This window comes from Stigmatopora argus, chromosome 21, assembly GCF_051989625.1.
Source record: "Stigmatopora argus isolate UIUO_Sarg chromosome 21, RoL_Sarg_1.0, whole genome shotgun sequence".
NCBI classification, from domain to species: domain Eukaryota; kingdom Metazoa; phylum Chordata; class Actinopteri; order Syngnathiformes; family Syngnathidae; genus Stigmatopora; species Stigmatopora argus.
In genome coordinates this window covers 8,834,794-8,851,938 of record NC_135407.1, presented here as the reverse complement: position 1 = coordinate 8,851,938, position 17,145 = coordinate 8,834,794, and the positions used below count along the sequence as shown (strand labels likewise).

Genomic DNA, 17,145 nt, shown 5'->3' with positions numbered 1-17,145 from the left:
CCTTCCGTACCTAACGTTATTGATTTAAAACTCGCTGATCGGAAATCAGTACATACCCGCACGCCGTCAGAGATGCGTCCATACGGTGAACGATAAACCGACTCCAAATCAGTCCAGCAACAGGATTTGACTCGTGTTGTTGTCACGGAATGGTCTTCATCCAGAGAGGTCGTAAAGTAAACAGAGGCGGCAAGCAGCGAAAAGAAGGACGGGAACCGAAAGAAATTAGTGTCTTCCGTGTTAAAACAGCCTGCCTCAACACGATCAGGTTGCTATACTCGGCGTAATTAAAGGCAAAGGTGAGTCCTGCAAAGGTAAAAGCTGTAAAAGAATGATAAGTCAGGAAATTTCGTTTGTGCGTGAGTGGTCAGTTGTCAGCAAGCTAACCTGTTTGCTAACGCTAGCTTCTGTTTATGCTATCGGATTCGTTGGAAAGGAAACTCGTCTTCGGTAGCATTTTTAAATTATGGTGGCTGATCTTTGCTAATCAATTGTTAAAATGATTATTTTTTTGTGGTGAAGATTATTCTTGCATGCATGTTGTTGTTGTTTTTTTAAATCATAACAATTGTATTATTTAGTGTCATTTATTTTGGTGTTGTGTGATGACAGCGACTGCCACACTGATGTAGGTTGTGCCAAAAGGAAGAAAACAAGACCCAAAAAAACTAATTCATGCTTTTATTTTTCGTAAACCTGATTATTGTAAATGGTCATTAAATGCCACTTCTCTAAAAAGAGCATTATACCGCAGCCCAGTTTGTACAATGCCTCCCAAATACATTAGATTTACACTTCTATTAAAGCTAACACTAATTCTAATCTAATTTCTCATTTTTTTGAACCGCTTTATCCTCACTACGGTCATGGGGGGTGCTGGAGCCTATCCCAGCTGACATCGGGCCAGAGGCGGTTGACACCCTGAATTGGTGCCCATCCAATCGCAGGGCACCAGGAGAAAAACAACCATTCACTCTCACACTCATACCCCAGGGTCAATTTAGAGTATCATGCATGTCTTTGGAATGTGGGAGGAAACCGGAGTACCTGGAGAAAACCCACACAGGCCCACGGGGAGAACATGCCAACTCCACACAGGTGGCCCAACCTGGATTTGAACCCAGGTCTCCCACTGTGAGGCCGGCGCGCCTACCACTCATCCGCCGAGCCGCCCCACAAATTCTAATAATATACTAAATGAGTAATGTCCTAAATTTATTAAGAATTGCCATGTCAACACAAGTGAACTGTACAAATGTTTTTGAGGCCAGGTTTTAAACATTTTAGATTTGTTTTTGCATTATTAATCATTTTTTCCACATATTTTAATGAAAATTAGCATCATTTAAATGTAAGATTTTACCTCTTTTTGGTGATTTTCAAAATGTTTATTATTTTTAAATCTTGTGCTTTTTACTGTGTAAAACATGTTAAGCTACCTTGTGTATGTTATGCGCTATAAAATTAATCAGACTTCATTTCCTCAGACATGATGGAGATGCTGTGTTTCTGTTTGCCCGGCCACGGAGACATGACTCTCAAACACATGAATTCTCTGAGGTCTCACCAGCACTTTTGTGACGTTACCATTTTGACCAGGAACAACCAGACATTCAGGGGCCATAAAGTTGTGCTGGCTGCTTGTTCACCCTTTTTGAGAGACCAGTTCCTCCTCAGCCCTTCCCCCAAGCTTCAGGTAGATCCAGAATCTTGTCTCCATATGCCTAGTGCCTTTATGTCTGTTGTTCCGTGATAAGTAATACTTTCTTTTTCCCAATAACATCTAGGTGTCAATGTTGCACAATTCCTCAGTCATTTTTGATCTGCTACAATCCTGCTACACTGGTGTTATACAGTTCAAACCAGAGGAGATAGTAAACTACTTGACTGCTGCAAGTTATCTACAGATGGAGTATATTGTGGAACGTTGCCGGGATGCGCTAAAGAAATACATGGAGCTGAAGAATCCTAATCCCCTGAAGGTCAGTCACATAAACGTTAAAGATTTTCAAGAAAAAGACAAAAGTTCAGAAGTAGCACAGCAAATTCAGTGGCAATGTTTGTCTATTCTGGCTGCTAATTACAGTACAGTCTGCCCTTGATTATCATGACTTCACTTATCGCGAATTCACTTCCTTGTGATTTTTTTCTGCTATTAATTATCTTATATATATATATTTTTTTTTAAATATTATTTTTTAAAGTTCATAAAAATTTGAAAATCCACGCTGAAACTCGCAAGCGGAAGCCACTCCCGTCTTCCCCTTGCTACTGGTACTCGAACGATTCGCCGAAAGACGTTTGGCCGACGGACGTTTGGCCGACGGACAATTCGCCGAACGGACATTTCGCCGAAACGCTCGCCCCGCCCCCGGATCGTGTGTGTACACGTTTTTCAACCTCGGCCCGCGGCCCATATATGGCCCGGTACAGATAACATTCATTTAGGAATAACAAGGGCATGTACTGCCCCCCGCCTAAATGCAACTTTACGTACTACACTACAATGTGCTGCCAATTTTTTATATTTGTTATTTTATCCTTGCGTTTAAAGTAGTAGCCATTTGGACACGCAATGTAATTTATCAAAGCTGGGGATTGATGTCTGACACTGAGAAAAAAACAACACTAGAAGACTTATGTGAAATTCTAGAGAACAATACCTGAAAATGCCATGGAACACACTTTTACTCCTAGTTTAATTTTAAATAATTTCCCATTATTTTAGGAAGTATATATTCAAAATGATTTGCTGAGAACCTTAATTCAAAGATTAATCTCAACGTTTTCTATGCTGGTGTAAGTTTTCTGGCGTAGGATTTGGATTGGATTGGATTGGATTGGATAACTTTATTCATCCCGTATTCGGGAAATTGCGTTGTTCCAGTGGCAAGAGGGTGAGGGTGCAGGAATAGGAAAGGCATTTTAGACATAAATAGATAGGTAATAAGTAGGTCAAGAAATAAATACATGAATAAATATATACTTAAATAAGCGTGTTGCTTAGCACATATATACATACATACATACACATAAATGTACATGCATGCATACGGTAGGTCTTAACACACAGCCATTTTTTTGTTAAAGAGCCTGACAGCTGATGGGAGGAAGGATCTGCGGAAGCGCTCCTTCCTGCAATGAGGGTGCCGCAGTCTATTGCTAAAGGAGCTTCGGAGGGACTCCACAGACTCATGCAGGGGGTGGGAGGTGCTGTCCATGATGGACATCATCCTGGTCAGCATCCTCCGCTCTCCCACTTCCTCCACAGAGTCCAGAGGACAGCCCAGAACAGAGCTGGCCCTCCTGACCAGCTTATTCAGCCTGTTCCTGTCCCTCTCCGTGCTCCCGCATCCCCAACAAAGCACTGCATAAAACACTGTAGAGGCCACCACAGTGTCGTAGAAAGTCCTCAGCAGTGTCCTGCACACTCCAAAGGACCGTAGACTCCTCAGTAGGTAGAGGCGGCTCTGGCCCCTTTTGTACAGGGCGTCTGTGTTTGTGGACCAGTCTAGTTTGTTGTTGAGGTGAACACCCAGGTACTTAAAATTCTCCACGATTTCAATGTCTGTACCCTGGATGTTCACCTGAGTGGTCTGTTGAGGATTCCTCCGAAAATCTATGACCATTTCCTTTGTCTTACTGGTGTTGATGTAGAGGTGGTTTTGCCTACACCAGTCAACAAAGGCTGTGATGACTCCCCTGTACTCCAGGTCGTTCCCGTCCGTCACTCGTCCAACAATAGCGGTGTCATCAGAGAACTTCTGGAGGTGGCAGGTGTCTGTATTATGTTTAAAGTCCGATGTGTAGAGGGAGAAGAGGAGTGGAGAGAGCACTGTGCCTTGTGGGGCCCCCGTGCTGCAAGCTACCACATCAGACGTACAGTCCTGGAGTCTCACATATTGTGGTCTGTCAGTGAGGAAGTCGATGATCCATGCGGCTAGGTGGTTCCTTACTCCAGCCTCTTCCAGTTTCCCTCTCAGTAGAACCGGCTGAATGGTGTTGAACGCACTGGAGAGGTCAAAAAACATCATTCTCAGCGTGCTTCCCGCGTTCTCCAGGTGTGAAAGAGACCTGTGCATCAGGTAGGTGGTAGCATCTTCCACACCAATGCCTGGACGATAGGCGAACTGCAGAGGGTCCAGCTCTGCATTCATCAGGGGGCTGAGGTGATTGAGGATGATTCTCTCCAATGTCTTGATCAGGTGAGAGGTTAATGCTACCGGCCTGAAGTGGTTTGGCTCCCTGGGGTACGCAGTCTTAGGAACTGGGACCACGCAGGAAGTTTTCCACAAGGTGGGGACCTTCTGCAGACTGAGGCTGAGGTTGAAAATATGCAGAATCACTATACCAAGCTGATCCGCACACTCTCTCAGTAGTCTGGAGCTGAGGCCGTCTGGACCGGTAGCCTTCCTTGCCTCGATCTTCTTGAGCTGTTTTATCACCTGATCGACAGTAATGCAGAGACCGGTGGAAGAGGGGGAGGAAGAGGAGGAGGAGGGGAACGAGGGGGGAGCGTTGCTTCTGGTCTGGGGGGTCAGGGGAGTGGGGGCAGGACTGAATCTGTTAAAGAACTGATTCAGTTCATTGGCCCACTCCCTGCCGCCAGACTCCGGGTCTCTCTCGCTGTTGCCTCCGTGGCCCGAAATAGTCCTCAAGCTCCTCCAGACCTCTTTGGTGTTGCCTCTCTGGAGTTGGTTCTCCAGCTTCCTCCTGTAGATGGTCTTACCCTTCCTTATCTCTCTCTTCAGCTCCTTCTGGACCATTTTCAGGCTCTCTTTCTCCCCAGACCTAAAAGCCCTCTTCTTCTTGTTCAGGAGGGCCCTTAGATCCCTGGTGACCCACGGCTTATTGTTGGAGAAACAACAGACCTTCTTGGAGGGTACAATGTTCTCAACACAGAAGTTAATATAATCTGTGATGCAGTGGGTCAAGCTGTCAATGTCATTACCATGTGAATTGCACAGCACCTCCCAGTCAGTGGTCTCAAAACAGTCCCTCAGTACCATGCTGGTCTCCTCGGTCCATCTTTGTATGATCCTCGTGGTAGGTTTTATTTTCCTCACCATAGGGATGTAGGTGGGGATCAGATGGACCAGGTTGTGGTCTGAGCGGCCCAGTGGGGGGAGGGGGACTGAGCTGTATGCCTCCTTTGTGTTGGCATACAGCAGGTCCAGAGTTTTTTGTTCCCTGGATTTCTGGATTTCCAATTTCATTACAGTAGTACTTACTGTTACTACTACTTTATTTTCTCTATTTCTTCTGTCACGTACTGTTCTGCGTGATCTCCAAATGGCTACTACTTTAAACGCAAGGATAAAATAAAAAAAATAAAAAAAATGGCAGCACATTGTTGTACATACTTGTATTTACAAATATGTCCAGCGGGGGGCAGTACATGCCCTTTTTATTCCTAAATGAATGTTATCTGTAACGGGCCATATATGGCCCGCGGGCCGAGGTTGAAAAACATGTGCACATGATCCAGGGGCGGGGCGAGCGTTTCGGCGAAACATCCGTTCGGCGAATTGTCTGTCGGCATAACGTCTTTCGGCGAATCGTCTGGTCACGCTTGCTACTAGGACTCAGCATTGAAGGAAAAAAAGGTAGTTATAATAGGGGTGACCCTACTTCGCCATTTTTCGATTAGCGCTGCCATGTCTGGTCTACATTAACCGCGATATTCGAGGGATTCCTGTAATGCCATCTTTTGACTTCAAAATTGATAATAAAGTGGCATAATCTACAGATCTGCATTTATTGTTGATGTGGAGTGTTTTTACGCAACAACGCGTTTGCATCAATCCAACAATTTTTTTTTTGTTGGTGACCACCGTCATTACTGTCACCTGAAATGTCCATTTCATGCTTTGTGGTATTAAATTGAAGTAAAATATAATTACCATAATAAATGCTAATCAGACACTTGAAAAAAATAAGTGATATAAGATCCTTAAATGAACAAAGAAATGGAAGAAAACAAGGTGGTCTCATAATATTTCCCTTGACAGTATGTTCTAGCTGCAACCCAATTTAAAAACTTAATAACAGTTTTAATATAATGTGAAGCATCTGGTTATATGTGCGGCAATTCAAATTGCTAATGTTACATAAATCTTTAGCTCAATATGAGCAGCATTTTGTTTCACCTACAAGTGTAATGAGATTCCCTTCCTTAGCCTCTAAAGCGATGGATGACTTTGCTGATCAACAACCCAATCTATCAAAAAGCACAAAACCTGATTGATTTTGAAAAGGGTCAAAGGTGAAAGCCTACTGAAATCAATTAAATCAATATGTCAGAGGGCAAATAACTATTTTGTAGCACAGCTGATTGAGATAAGTCCCATCTTTAACCTGAAATCAATTCAAGTGGTCATAATGTGCTTGAAAGTTTGAGCTTTTTTTTCATTATGTTTTCTGACAGCTTGCAATCAATGTTGACCTCACCTTTTTCTCCCCACATATTGCAGATAACTACAGAGGAGAGACCGCCTCCGCCTGTGATTCTAAGTGGCAGCATTCATTCCATCACAGCATCCTCAGGCAGTCGACCTTCTCCCGTACGTAGCCCTGAAGTGCATTTGGTGGAACAGGACAGCAGTCAGAAAAACGATGGCAGTCATTTGGTGGAAAAAATATGTGTGAAGGTGTGTGTCAACTTTCACCCCATTTTTTTTTTCAACCTGCTGGGGCAGGCATTGTGCTGTGTGATTTCCAAATGGGCAGCTAAGTTTCCCTGGTTTGATAATATGGGTGCACAATATCCACTGAACAATGTATTAAGATATAATTTTCTCTAAAACCCAAACAAATTGTGTTGCTCTGTGTCCTGCAAAGCAGGTAAATAGAATGGACTGATATCTGCCCCATCAGAAATTGAATTTTAAAATTCAATGTATTGTAATCGTGTGCACCAACTTCATAGGTAAGTTTATACAGTGGCAGGCCGTCAGGGCCTTCAAGGCCTTCTCTGCTGGCCTAAGAAATATCTGAATCATATATTATATTTTGTCCATCAATACTTATTAAATAATTCCAACTTGTCTGTTAGCTGCCTTTCATTGCTTTCCCCCCTGGTTGCAGTACTTCCAGATGTGTTTTTTCATATTGAAGCATTTAACCAATCACATTTCAGCCATTATTTGTTGCCAGGGTCAGAAATCTGCCTCAAGGCCTTCACAATCAGTTCTGCAGGCTCTGCTGCATTAAACAAGCGTCGATAAGACTGTTGCTTTAACCAATCAGATTTCGAGTTGGCAACACCACAATGCCTTGTCGCAGGCGTAGGGATACGTCATTGCCTTGACGCAGGCGTAGGGATACGTCATTGCCTTGTCGCAGGCGTAGGGATACGTCATCGCTTTCACCAACAATAATTGGCTAGTGATTAGCCAGAGCTACCAAACTGTATTTGGAGCGAGCTGTACAAGCAAATATATTGTTGTGTTGATTTAAAGCCATTTTCAAGATGGACTATACCAGAAATACCACAGGACAGGCTCGACTTTCAGCATTAGCTTCGATGGCGATATAAAAGAAGGAAGAAAGAAAGGAGGATGTATATTGTGTAAAGTTAAAAAGGATTTTTGGTGCGTAAAATATGGCTATATTCCTAAATAATATTTCAATTGTGGGCCAAGTTCTGATATCTGAAAAGCTCCAGTGTTTGTATTTAAGCTCCAGTGTTTGTATTTAATCACTAAATGCTGCTAGGAAGTGGATTTTACCCGTTGAAGGCGCTACGAGAAAATGCACGGACTGCCACTGAGTTTATACAATATGTAAATGTTTTTTTATTTTAATAAAATAAATAGATGCTGTTTACATTTTACGGTAGAGGCTTTGCGTTGTTTGTTGATGTCTCTTTATTTTTGGTGCAGGATAATGCGGCGGACCAAGGAGGAGACCCAGCGTTCCAAGTTTATATCTCCGACGAGGAACATAACAGAATCAAGGAGGAAGAGGCTGCAGCAGCTCTCACCGGGGACGTTAGAAATCCCTGTTCCCCTGCGGCAGATGGCATGGTGGGAGAAGAGAACATTGAATATGACGTGAATCCAATAGCCGGAGGTCTTGGTACAGACGTTTTCTCAAAGGAAGGACTGCGCGCTGTCAGAAGCAGATTATCTGAACCTGGTCGAGGCCGAGGGAGAGCAGTAGCAAGAGGTTTGAAGAGGAGACGATGGGTGCCATCCCAGGAGAAAAAATCTCCTCGATCTGCCTCCCAAGATTTATGGTATCTCGCAGGGACCGCAGGGAACTCTGGCATGGATTTAACTGAAGGCCTTAAGACGGGAAGTTTTTTTCCAATCGACCTCCCCAGATTGGATTTAAGTTTAGATGACTCCCAGGGGGACAGGCCCTTGCCAATGGCTGTCAATAACGTGTCACAGTTTGCGGTGGACAAGTCCAGCGATGCCGGTGAAGGGAACTGCGGGTTGGACACCGGTACGAGCGAGGGAGGAGACGAGTCCGTCGCCGTGGTTGGATCCACATCCAGCGTCATCGGACCAGTCATCTGCGAGCACTGCGGCGTGACGTGCCCCTCCACTCACGCCCTCGCCATGCACTACTGTTCCGCTCACCAGGTGTACGCTTGCCACTTCTGCGACAAGCAGTTCCACCACTCATACAACTTAAACCGACACATGGCCTTGCACCGCGGAAACGGCAAACCCCACCAGTGCCCCCTTTGCTCAAAGGGTTTCACGCAGAGGTCCACGCTCATTGATCACATGAACCTCCACAGCGGCGAGCGCCCACATCGCTGCGCCTACTGCCACGCCCGGTTCGCCCACAAGCCCGCTTTACGGCGCCACCTGAAGGAGCAACACGGAAAAACGACTGTGCAGAATTCAATCCACGAGCAAGAGGAACACGAGAGGACGCTCGGGAGAATACGAGAAGAAGTACAGGAATGTCCAGTTACTGAGCAAACATGAAAACCCAAAGAATTTTAGACTAGACTACTAATAATCATAATGTAAATGCTGTTTAGCTGTGAGGCCTTTGAAATGTCTGTATTAGTCTTAACGAACTCATTTTATTATTTTGTGTGTTGTCGGGATGTTTTTGATGGGGAAAACTGTTGTTTTTTTTAAAACAAATGGTTTTATGTTTTTAAGAAAAATTGCACATTTTCACGACTAGAAGGCACACTTAAAAGGCTTAAATTTTCTCCAAAATAGACAGGGCGCCTTATAATCCAGTGTGCTTTATATATGGAAAAAAATTAAAATGTGTCATTCATTGAGGGTGCGCCTTATAATGTGGTGCGCCTTATAGTCGTGAAAATACGGTACTGTAGTTTCAATAATTGTACATGCATACTGTGATCCAGGTAAATGGAATTTTAAAACAAATTTTGAGGCCTGCAAAGCTAATAAGTCTGTTTACATCTGTTGTATATTAGGGCCTTCAAGTAATAGATTTATTAAGCTTGTAATTGTCTATTGTAATAATAGGAAAAAACTCGGGCTCTCGTTTTTAATGTTGTGGAAATCAAATGTTAGGGGTATTTTTCTTATTAAACGTTACATGTTTTATGTGGTGTGAGTAACAGTCAGATGCAAGATTCAATGCACAGTAATGCACAGCTAATATAGATGAAATTTAAGTCAAAACTGAGTGTCACTGTCCAAATTCAAAGTTGCATTTGGGAAATAGCTACCTTTGTGCTGATAATGGAACAAGAAGTGTAGCAAGATTCTATGGTGTGTTGAAATCATTTGTTTTCATTTTGAGAAAATGTTTCATGTCCAGAATTATTAACTTATTTTAATAGGTCAAACGTTCTAATTGTATATCTGTTTATGGATTACAACACATCTCTAATCTTTCCATTTCTTTTTGTTTCACTTGTCATTCTTCCAAAAGAAACTTACATTAAAGGAATAACATTGTGTTTAGCCTGATGTGAAAATTACAATTGAAAAAATACAAATTATAGTAAAAAAAATACTGATTTCCTTAAATCTTGGAATATATATGGCAGTTTTTGATAGATTTCTATTCACTTTGGAATCAACCAATTTTCATAAAATTGTTAAATGTATTTAACTACCCAAGTTATATGGTAGGAGCCACGCAAGCATTCTATAATACACAGTTATGTTGAAATTGTCAAAACTGTTCTTGAAATAAATGAGATGATTAAATCATACTTTCCAAAGAAGGTGCAATCAATTCTGAGGTGCATTGTAGTTCTAGTCATACTGCTTAAAATAACTATATATTGGAACCAGCTAACAATTTAACATATTCTATCTGAATTATGGAAAAAAAAACTACTCAATTTGATGTACACTGGGGAAAAACTGTCTAAAGCAAAATTACTGCATTCATAGTGAAATATGTATATGATAGATCTGAAAAAAAACTTAAGGAGCAGGTTAAGAAAGAGTGAGACCAATTTAAAGGAAATAAGTTTATTACCAGACTGCAGAAATGGGGAGAGCTCAAACTGCGTGAACGTTCACAGTCTGTTGTCCTTGCAACTCTCACTGAATGACCAGTGAGTGAGTTATATACAGGCAAAACTGACAGTTGTCAGCAGGACTTTGAACAGATACGTTTCAGTCATTTGCAGGGCAAAAAGTAATTGATCAGTGTCGGACAGTTGAGTATTTGTGCTGACATGTCAACCCAATCATAAGACTAAGATTGATTATTCAGTCAGACAGTTGAGTGTTTATGCTGACATGTCAGCCATTCACAATTTGTATGAGAACGATGCTTTTATACTCACTGTTGGGTTTATTCTGGGATGTTACGATATGTTCATTAAGCATTTTAATAGGTAATGAAGCTATAAATTAATTTGTGCTTTATGTTGGGACCGAGTAAGCTCGACACTTTCCCCCCACAGCTGCTTTCGAGGCCAGTTAATTGTTTTCAGGACTATTGATTGACTGAACAGGACACCATGTTCCAGGCCGAGGCTGTTGATCTGAGTTGGCAATGTAGATCTACAAGGGACTCTTGAATTGCTTTGACTTGGATTCTGGCAGATGGCGATAATCGCATTAAAAATACGGTCGCTGTTTACCTTATAAAGAAGGTATTACGCTTATTTGTGCACATTCTTACACAGTTGTTTTTTTCCAATCTAATATGAGCAGTTGTTTTTTGACCTTAATGGTGTTATTCGGTTAGCTTATGCAATTGTTTGAATCAGATACCTTAAATGTTTTGATTATGCACTGACTGAATTGAGAGGAAGATGCCGTTTCTTTAGAATCCTATTGGACGAAGGCGAGTTGGAAGTGATTTTCCTTGCCAGAGTATGTTAATGATGTCTCCCTGTTTTGATTAGTGTATTAATAATAAATCTATCACTCACAAAAACTGATATAATCTTACAGTATATACACTGCTTTAAAAGAAATGTGGACCTCGTTACAAAAACTGATACTAAGTTATTCTAGTAACAAGGTAAATTCTTCAATGTATACCTTTCATTTCATTGGACTATTCAGCTACTTTTGGAAAGTCCAAAATGAATCAACCACACAAAATTAACCAGACTAGCTTTATTAATCATGTCAAAAAATATCAAATAATAGAAGACACAATGAAATCTATCATCAATGAATGGACAATAGGTCATTAACAAAAAATAATAATAAAAGGAGAAAGAAAGAAAAACCACAAAGCCAATGAATAAACACTTTCACGCCAGGAAATCTTCACTGTACACAACCTGGTTTCTCTTATCCCTGTAAGAGCCTTTGGTGCTGTTATGAACAGCTAAGATGAGGACGAAAAAAATGTAGGTTAAATTAAATTTCTTACAAATGGGTTGAACAAAGATGTTAAACAAGTGAATATTTACCCAGAGAAGCCCACGCACACTTTCCTGTGGCAGCATCCAACATAGGCTGCTTTCTGGCAATGCTGACTTTGATGTGAACATCTCCGACTGTGCTCTCATTCAGCTGGTGATGAGTAAAAGATTAGAGAATGGAATACGGTTGCCTGTGGGCCGGAAGCATCCCACTACGGGATACAATCAACCCCGCTGCGTTGTTCTGCCTGACACCTTTCAACTATGTCATTAATACTTTACAGTAATACAGTGGTACCTCGAGATACGAGCTTAATGCGTTCCAGGACTGAGCTCGTATGTCGATTTTCTCGTAACACAAACGAACGTTTCCCATAGAAATGAACTAAAAACAAATTAATTTGTTCCAGCCCTCTGAAAAAACACCCAAAACAGGATATTGGATTGGAAAAATATTTGTATTTGTTCTAATTCGCCATGTATTAACAAAGTAACAAATAAATAATGGTTTAATACTACTAAAATGTGTTTAATATTATTAAAGTTAGACAGATTTCGCGGAGGGGAAAGAGACGGACAGAGAGAGGGGGAGACTTTTTGCACGGCAACGCGCTTGTAACATAACATAAACAAATTTAAATGAACTTGGATTTCGATGCAAACACACTCAAAAATAAGTTTAACCTAACCTTACACTAAACTTAATTCTAATTCTGTTTTAGATTTTTATACCTTTCTTCTCCCGGGTTGGCTCTATTTGCCCCGCCTCCACCCTGACTTTCAGATGCAACCTATCGAGGGTTGTTTGCTTTTGTATTCCCTTCAAAATATTCCGAAAGTGATGCACACAAATGTCCTCACAATAGGATAACACACGGCCACTTGCTAATGAGAAGTAGTATATACGCCATTCGCACTGACTAACGGGAAAAAAAACACTGAAAAAAATGTAACGCTCCGCCCAGTGCTTGCAGAGACATTACAAGTAGGTAGTTGGGACCAGAGACATTACACGAGGGAGTTTTGGGAGAGAGACAGTGCCCGTGATGTTCTTATGAGCAGCCTCTCGCGTCCGCTGTGTGCTCGTATTTCAAAATTTGTCTCGTATCTCAAGGCAAATATTTGCTCAAATTTTTACTCGTATCTCAAATTGCTCGTATGTTGGGGCACTCGTATGTCAAGGTACCACTGTACCCGACATAAGGGGAATTTGAGGTACGCGTAAAATTCTGAGCAAATACTTTATAGATTTCTGCTGCTTGTGTGTAATATTTGTCTATGAAGCGCGCCACCATTTTGCAATCAATATTACTTCTATTTTTTGTTTTTTTTTACGCAGGCCAGTGCGCATCAATCATGTTCCGTCTGGGATTTCGAACTTAATGCATGTGTTGCGTTGCGTCATTTTGTATGGAGATCCTGTAAACATAAAATTAGGCCAGGTGGATTGGCACCTCGGGCAGGCAATATAGATGGGTTACCGTCCCTATGGGCAGGTGGCTTAAAAACATACCTGTCAACCTCTGCCGATAACTGCCCTTATAAATGATTATGATTCCCCTTACAAACCCCCCAAAAACCTTACAAACACCGTACGACTCGTACAGAGGTTGACAGGTATGTAAAAAGTTCATGTAGAACCCTGATTTATTTCTCTAACGGACCGGCACAAGCGTGACCGGATGTTTGGTCGCCCGGACATTTGGTCGCCCGGACGTTTGGTCGCCCGGACGTTTGGTCGCCCGGACGTTTGGTCGCCCGGACGTTTGGTCGCCCGGACGTTTGGTCGCCCGGACGTTTGGTCGCCCGCACGTTTGGTCGCCCGCACGTTTGGTCGCCCGCACGTTTGGTCGCCCGCACGTTTGGTCGCCCGCACGTTTGGTCGCCCGCACGTTTGGTCGCCCGCACGTTTGGTCGCCCGCACGTTTGGTCGCCCGCACGTTTGGTCGCCCGCACGTTTGGTCGCCCGCACGTTTGGTCGCCCGCACGTTTGGTCGCCCGGACGTTTGGTCGCCGGACATTTGGTCGCCCGGACGTTTGGTCGCCCGGGTGAATATAATTTTGAGAGCTGGTTTCAACAGTAGATATTTAGATATTAAACTCTCTCTCATGAATATAATTTTGAGAGCTGGTTTCAACAGTAAACTCTCTGTCATGTTGTCAAACGTCCGGTGACCAAACGTCCGGCGACCAAACGTCCGAGTACCGCCACAAGGTGGCTCGCCGTTGGTTAGGGACCGCTGAACTACGGCATTTGGGTCAGTCTCGTTTCCACAGTCAAGTCTGTTTATCCTGCCAACGGCAGCCAATAAGTTATCAAGGAAAATCAACTACTAACCTCAGCTACTGCCTGGTCTGCTGACTCCATCTTCTCAAATGTAATGAACGCACAACTGGAGAACAGAAACATTGAATTTAACCCAATCTGGTAATAAAATCATTCTTTTAAAAAAATACACAAAGCATTTGCATATATATTAATTCCTACTTGTGTGGGTTGTCCATAGATAGATCGATGATATTTCCATGTTGAGCAAATGCGGAGCGCATACTGTCTTCAGAAAGACCTGAGCCACGAACATAAACCGTATTCCCTTTTCTCACTCTGCGCTCAGGATACGAATCCGACCCTGAAAAAGCAAGGAAGAGATTTACAACCCTGGCGACCAAGCAGGAACCTTTGCCACTTTTTTACTCACTTCTGAACGTGCCATCTCGCTCTCGGTCTCCCTCGCGTTCCCGATCCATCTCACCGCTGCGATCTCTTTCCCTGTCCTTTTCCCTATCCCGTTCGTTCGCCCTGTCACGTTCTCGATCCTTGTCCTTCTCCCGATCCTTGTCCTTCTCCCGATCCCTCTCCTTCTCCCGTTCCCGGTCCTTCTCTCGATCCCTGTCCTTCTCCCGATCCCTGTCCTTCTCCCGATCCCTGTCCTTCTCCCGATCCCTGTCCTTCTCCCGATCACGGTCCTTCTCCCGATCCCGGTCCCGTTCTCTCTCTCTCTCTCGCTCACGGTCCCTGTCCCTTTCTCGCTCTCTGTCGCGGTCCCGCTCCCGATCTCGCTCTCTATCCCGCTCGCGATCCCGGTCTCTGTCCATCTCTCGGCTAGTGGACATTCCGCCTCCATCTTCTTCATCACGGTATCTGTCACTCGAACTGACAAAGCTTAGGAAAATTGTGGGGGAAATATATGAAACCAACAAATCAGTACACAAAAGTCTTTCACAGTATCACCAAGAAACTTTAATACTACCTTTCGTAAAGTGACTTCCTGTGGGATCTCCTTCCAGACTAGAAAGAAAACAAAATGAAAATATAAACATTGTGGTGGGCCTGGGAAATAAATTGATTTTATTCATTAACGTGATGCCCTGCGATTGGCTGGGCACCAAGTCAGGCTGTCCCCCGTCTGGTCCCAATAGTTAGTGAGGATAAGTGGTTTGGAAAATGAATGAATGAATTAACTTGATTGTTTTTTTGGGGCAGATGATTGAAAATAATAATTAATTCACATTTTTACTAAAAAAGAAAATTCAGCAACCACGTATCCATTAGTTATTCCATGAAAAAGTATTAGTTTCTCTGTTATGACTTTGTATTTGATGGTTTACAGCATATCGTATTTACTCGCATATAAGCCGCTTTTGTCGGACAAAAAATGATGACCGAATCCAGGGTACAGCTTATTTGCGCATAAAAACACGACATGCAAAAATACTGCAAGTTGCCATGACACGATGACGTCACAACAAAATGGCGCCGTTGCGTGCGCTATGTCGTTGAACGGACGTTTCGCCGAAACGGGATTCGTGCGCTCGCCCCGCCCCCGGATCATGTGTGTTTTTCAACCTCGGCACAAAAAACAACACAATGAGAAACATCCTCACTTTTATTTGTTTAATAAAATAATAAATTAAACACTATTTTTTTCGGCAAAACATCCATTTGGCGAAACATCCATTCGGCGAACTGTCCGTCGGCGAAACATCAGTCGGCGAAACGTCCGTCGGCGAATCATCCGAGTACCCATAAGTATGACTTTAAATAATTAAACTTTTAAAGCATATGGAAAGGAAAAAATGTACAGAGACACTTGCCACAGAAATACATTAAAATTATTTTGCTTTGGAGTAGACACTAAATTGTAGTTTTTGATATAAATTACGAACGTCCAGTATTAAACCCATGAAATATTAAAGCAACTTGGAATGACAAAGCCATACTTAATATGTCGCACGTTACCTCAGGTTGCTCTTCATCTGTCGAAACACTCCTTTGGAAAGGTAAGAAAGCTGGAATTGGGCCTTTTTCTGGGTCCTGTCATTTGGAAAAAAAATGTATATATTTTTTCTAACACAAGTTAAGAAGACGAAAGAAAAAAGTTGAGATACAAATGCAAATACTAGATGGATAGATAGATACCTTAAGTTTTATCTCCAGCATACGAGAACGTTTAAAACCTGAGTTCTTGTTCTCTGACTTTATGGCACTGATCGCACCTGATTTGATCAACATCTTGGCTTGCTCAGTCGCTGTTGCCGTGTCAACAACAGGCTGATCTGACAGTGCTGTGATAAAATCATGTAGCAAGAACAAAAATTCTCAAGATACATTTTGTAGTTAATAGCATTGACCCATTGCCACTAATTTAAATTCACTTACTCCGTTTTAAACCACTTGGATTTGTTTGATTAGTTGTATTCTGCTTTTTGAGAGCCAGCAGTGCTTTTTTCTGAAACAGATTGAAATTTTTTATTAAATAGGCATTGGCAGTAGATGCATAAACGAGCCATTTACAAAGTGAAACGCATAAAATAACACAAAAAGCGATGTGATTAAAATCCACTTGGATATAATGTAAAAGAAGGTGTCGGTATACAAGTTGTGATTCCCTGTACCTTTTTCTTGAGTTTAGCATACTTCTTTTGCAAAGCCTCTTCTTCCTCTGTAAGAGAAGCTGGAAAAGCCACCATAGTAAAAGAAGCTTACCTGATGAAAAGAAAAATACATATATACCATTACTTCCAAATGAGCATCACTAACAAAGGACTACAATCAAACTACCCAAGCAAAAGTAGCACAGTAATATAAATTGGATGTGAATCGAAACACACAGCAAGAAAGGACAAATCTACGTAGCTAAAATATTACAAAATAAAATACATTTACAGCTATACTGAGTGTTTTATGAATGAATATGATTTATCAGAAAAAAATAATACACATCGGCTTCTCACCAAATTTTACAGCGAGCGCTCAACAAAAACAAAGTCGCATTAATATGACGCAATGTGGCAAGGGGCTTTTGGGAAGGAGGGTTGTCAGTTGTGTTTTTTATTTTTTATTATGAAATGAAATA

The 17,145-nt window shown here is 42.2% G+C and overlaps 2 protein-coding genes across 3 annotated transcripts; one reads left to right on the top strand and one right to left on the bottom strand.

Annotated features, from left to right (window-relative positions):
• Positions 1 to 15: 15 nt before the first annotated feature.
• On the top strand, positions 16 to 10,165 carry LOC144067513 (uncharacterized). 2 transcript variants are annotated; one of them, XM_077591330.1, is made up of 5 exons: positions 16 to 299; positions 1,488 to 1,696; positions 1,788 to 1,982; positions 6,474 to 6,563; positions 7,884 to 10,165. In XM_077591330.1, the coding sequence occupies exons 2-5, from the start codon at positions 1,490 to 1,492 to the stop codon at positions 8,943 to 8,945; spliced, it is 1,554 nt and encodes a 517-aa protein (XP_077447456.1). In that variant the 5' UTR covers positions 16 to 299; positions 1,488 to 1,489; the 3' UTR covers positions 8,946 to 10,165. The 2 variants fall into 2 exon arrangements, with proteins under 2 accessions (XP_077447456.1, XP_077447455.1); XM_077591329.1 differs by having other exon boundaries at positions 17 to 299; positions 6,474 to 6,650.
• A 1,354-nt stretch (positions 10,166 to 11,519) lies between these two features.
• nelfe (negative elongation factor complex member E) lies at positions 11,520 to 17,086 on the bottom strand. Its single transcript, XM_077591250.1, has 11 exons — positions 17,024 to 17,086; positions 16,685 to 16,775; positions 16,449 to 16,518; positions 16,209 to 16,354; positions 16,029 to 16,103; positions 15,040 to 15,077; positions 14,488 to 14,951; positions 14,277 to 14,418; positions 14,127 to 14,181; positions 11,837 to 11,939; positions 11,520 to 11,751 (listed from the first exon to the last, which is right to left on the bottom strand). The coding sequence occupies exons 2-11, from the start codon at positions 16,757 to 16,759 to the stop codon at positions 11,675 to 11,677; spliced, it is 1,245 nt and encodes a 414-aa protein (XP_077447376.1). The 5' UTR covers positions 16,760 to 16,775; positions 17,024 to 17,086; the 3' UTR covers positions 11,520 to 11,674.
• Positions 17,087 to 17,145: the final 59 nt, after the last annotated feature.

Coding starts and splice junctions, on each gene's coding strand:
- LOC144067513 (XM_077591329.1), top strand. CDS start 1,490: ATGATGGAGATGCTGTGTTTCTGTTTGCCCGGCCACGGAGACATGACT. Junction 1,697..1,787: donor GCCCTTCCCCCAAGCTTCAG/GTAGATCCAGAA, acceptor AATAACATCTAG/GTGTCAATGTTGCACAATTC. Junction 6,651..7,883: donor TGGAAAAAATATGTGTGAAG/GTGTGTGTCAAC, acceptor TTTTTGGTGCAG/GATAATGCGGCGGACCAAGG.
- nelfe (XM_077591250.1), bottom strand. CDS start 16,759: ATGGTGGCTTTTCCAGCTTCTCTTACAGAGGAAGAAGAGGCTTTGCAA. Junction 11,940..14,126: donor CAGACCAGGCAGTAGCTGAG/GTTAGTAGTTGA, acceptor ACTCATCACCAG/CTGAATGAGAGCACAGTCGG. Junction 11,752..11,836: donor GTGTGCGTGGGCTTCTCTGG/GTAAATATTCAC, acceptor TCCTCATCTTAG/CTGTTCATAACAGCACCAAA.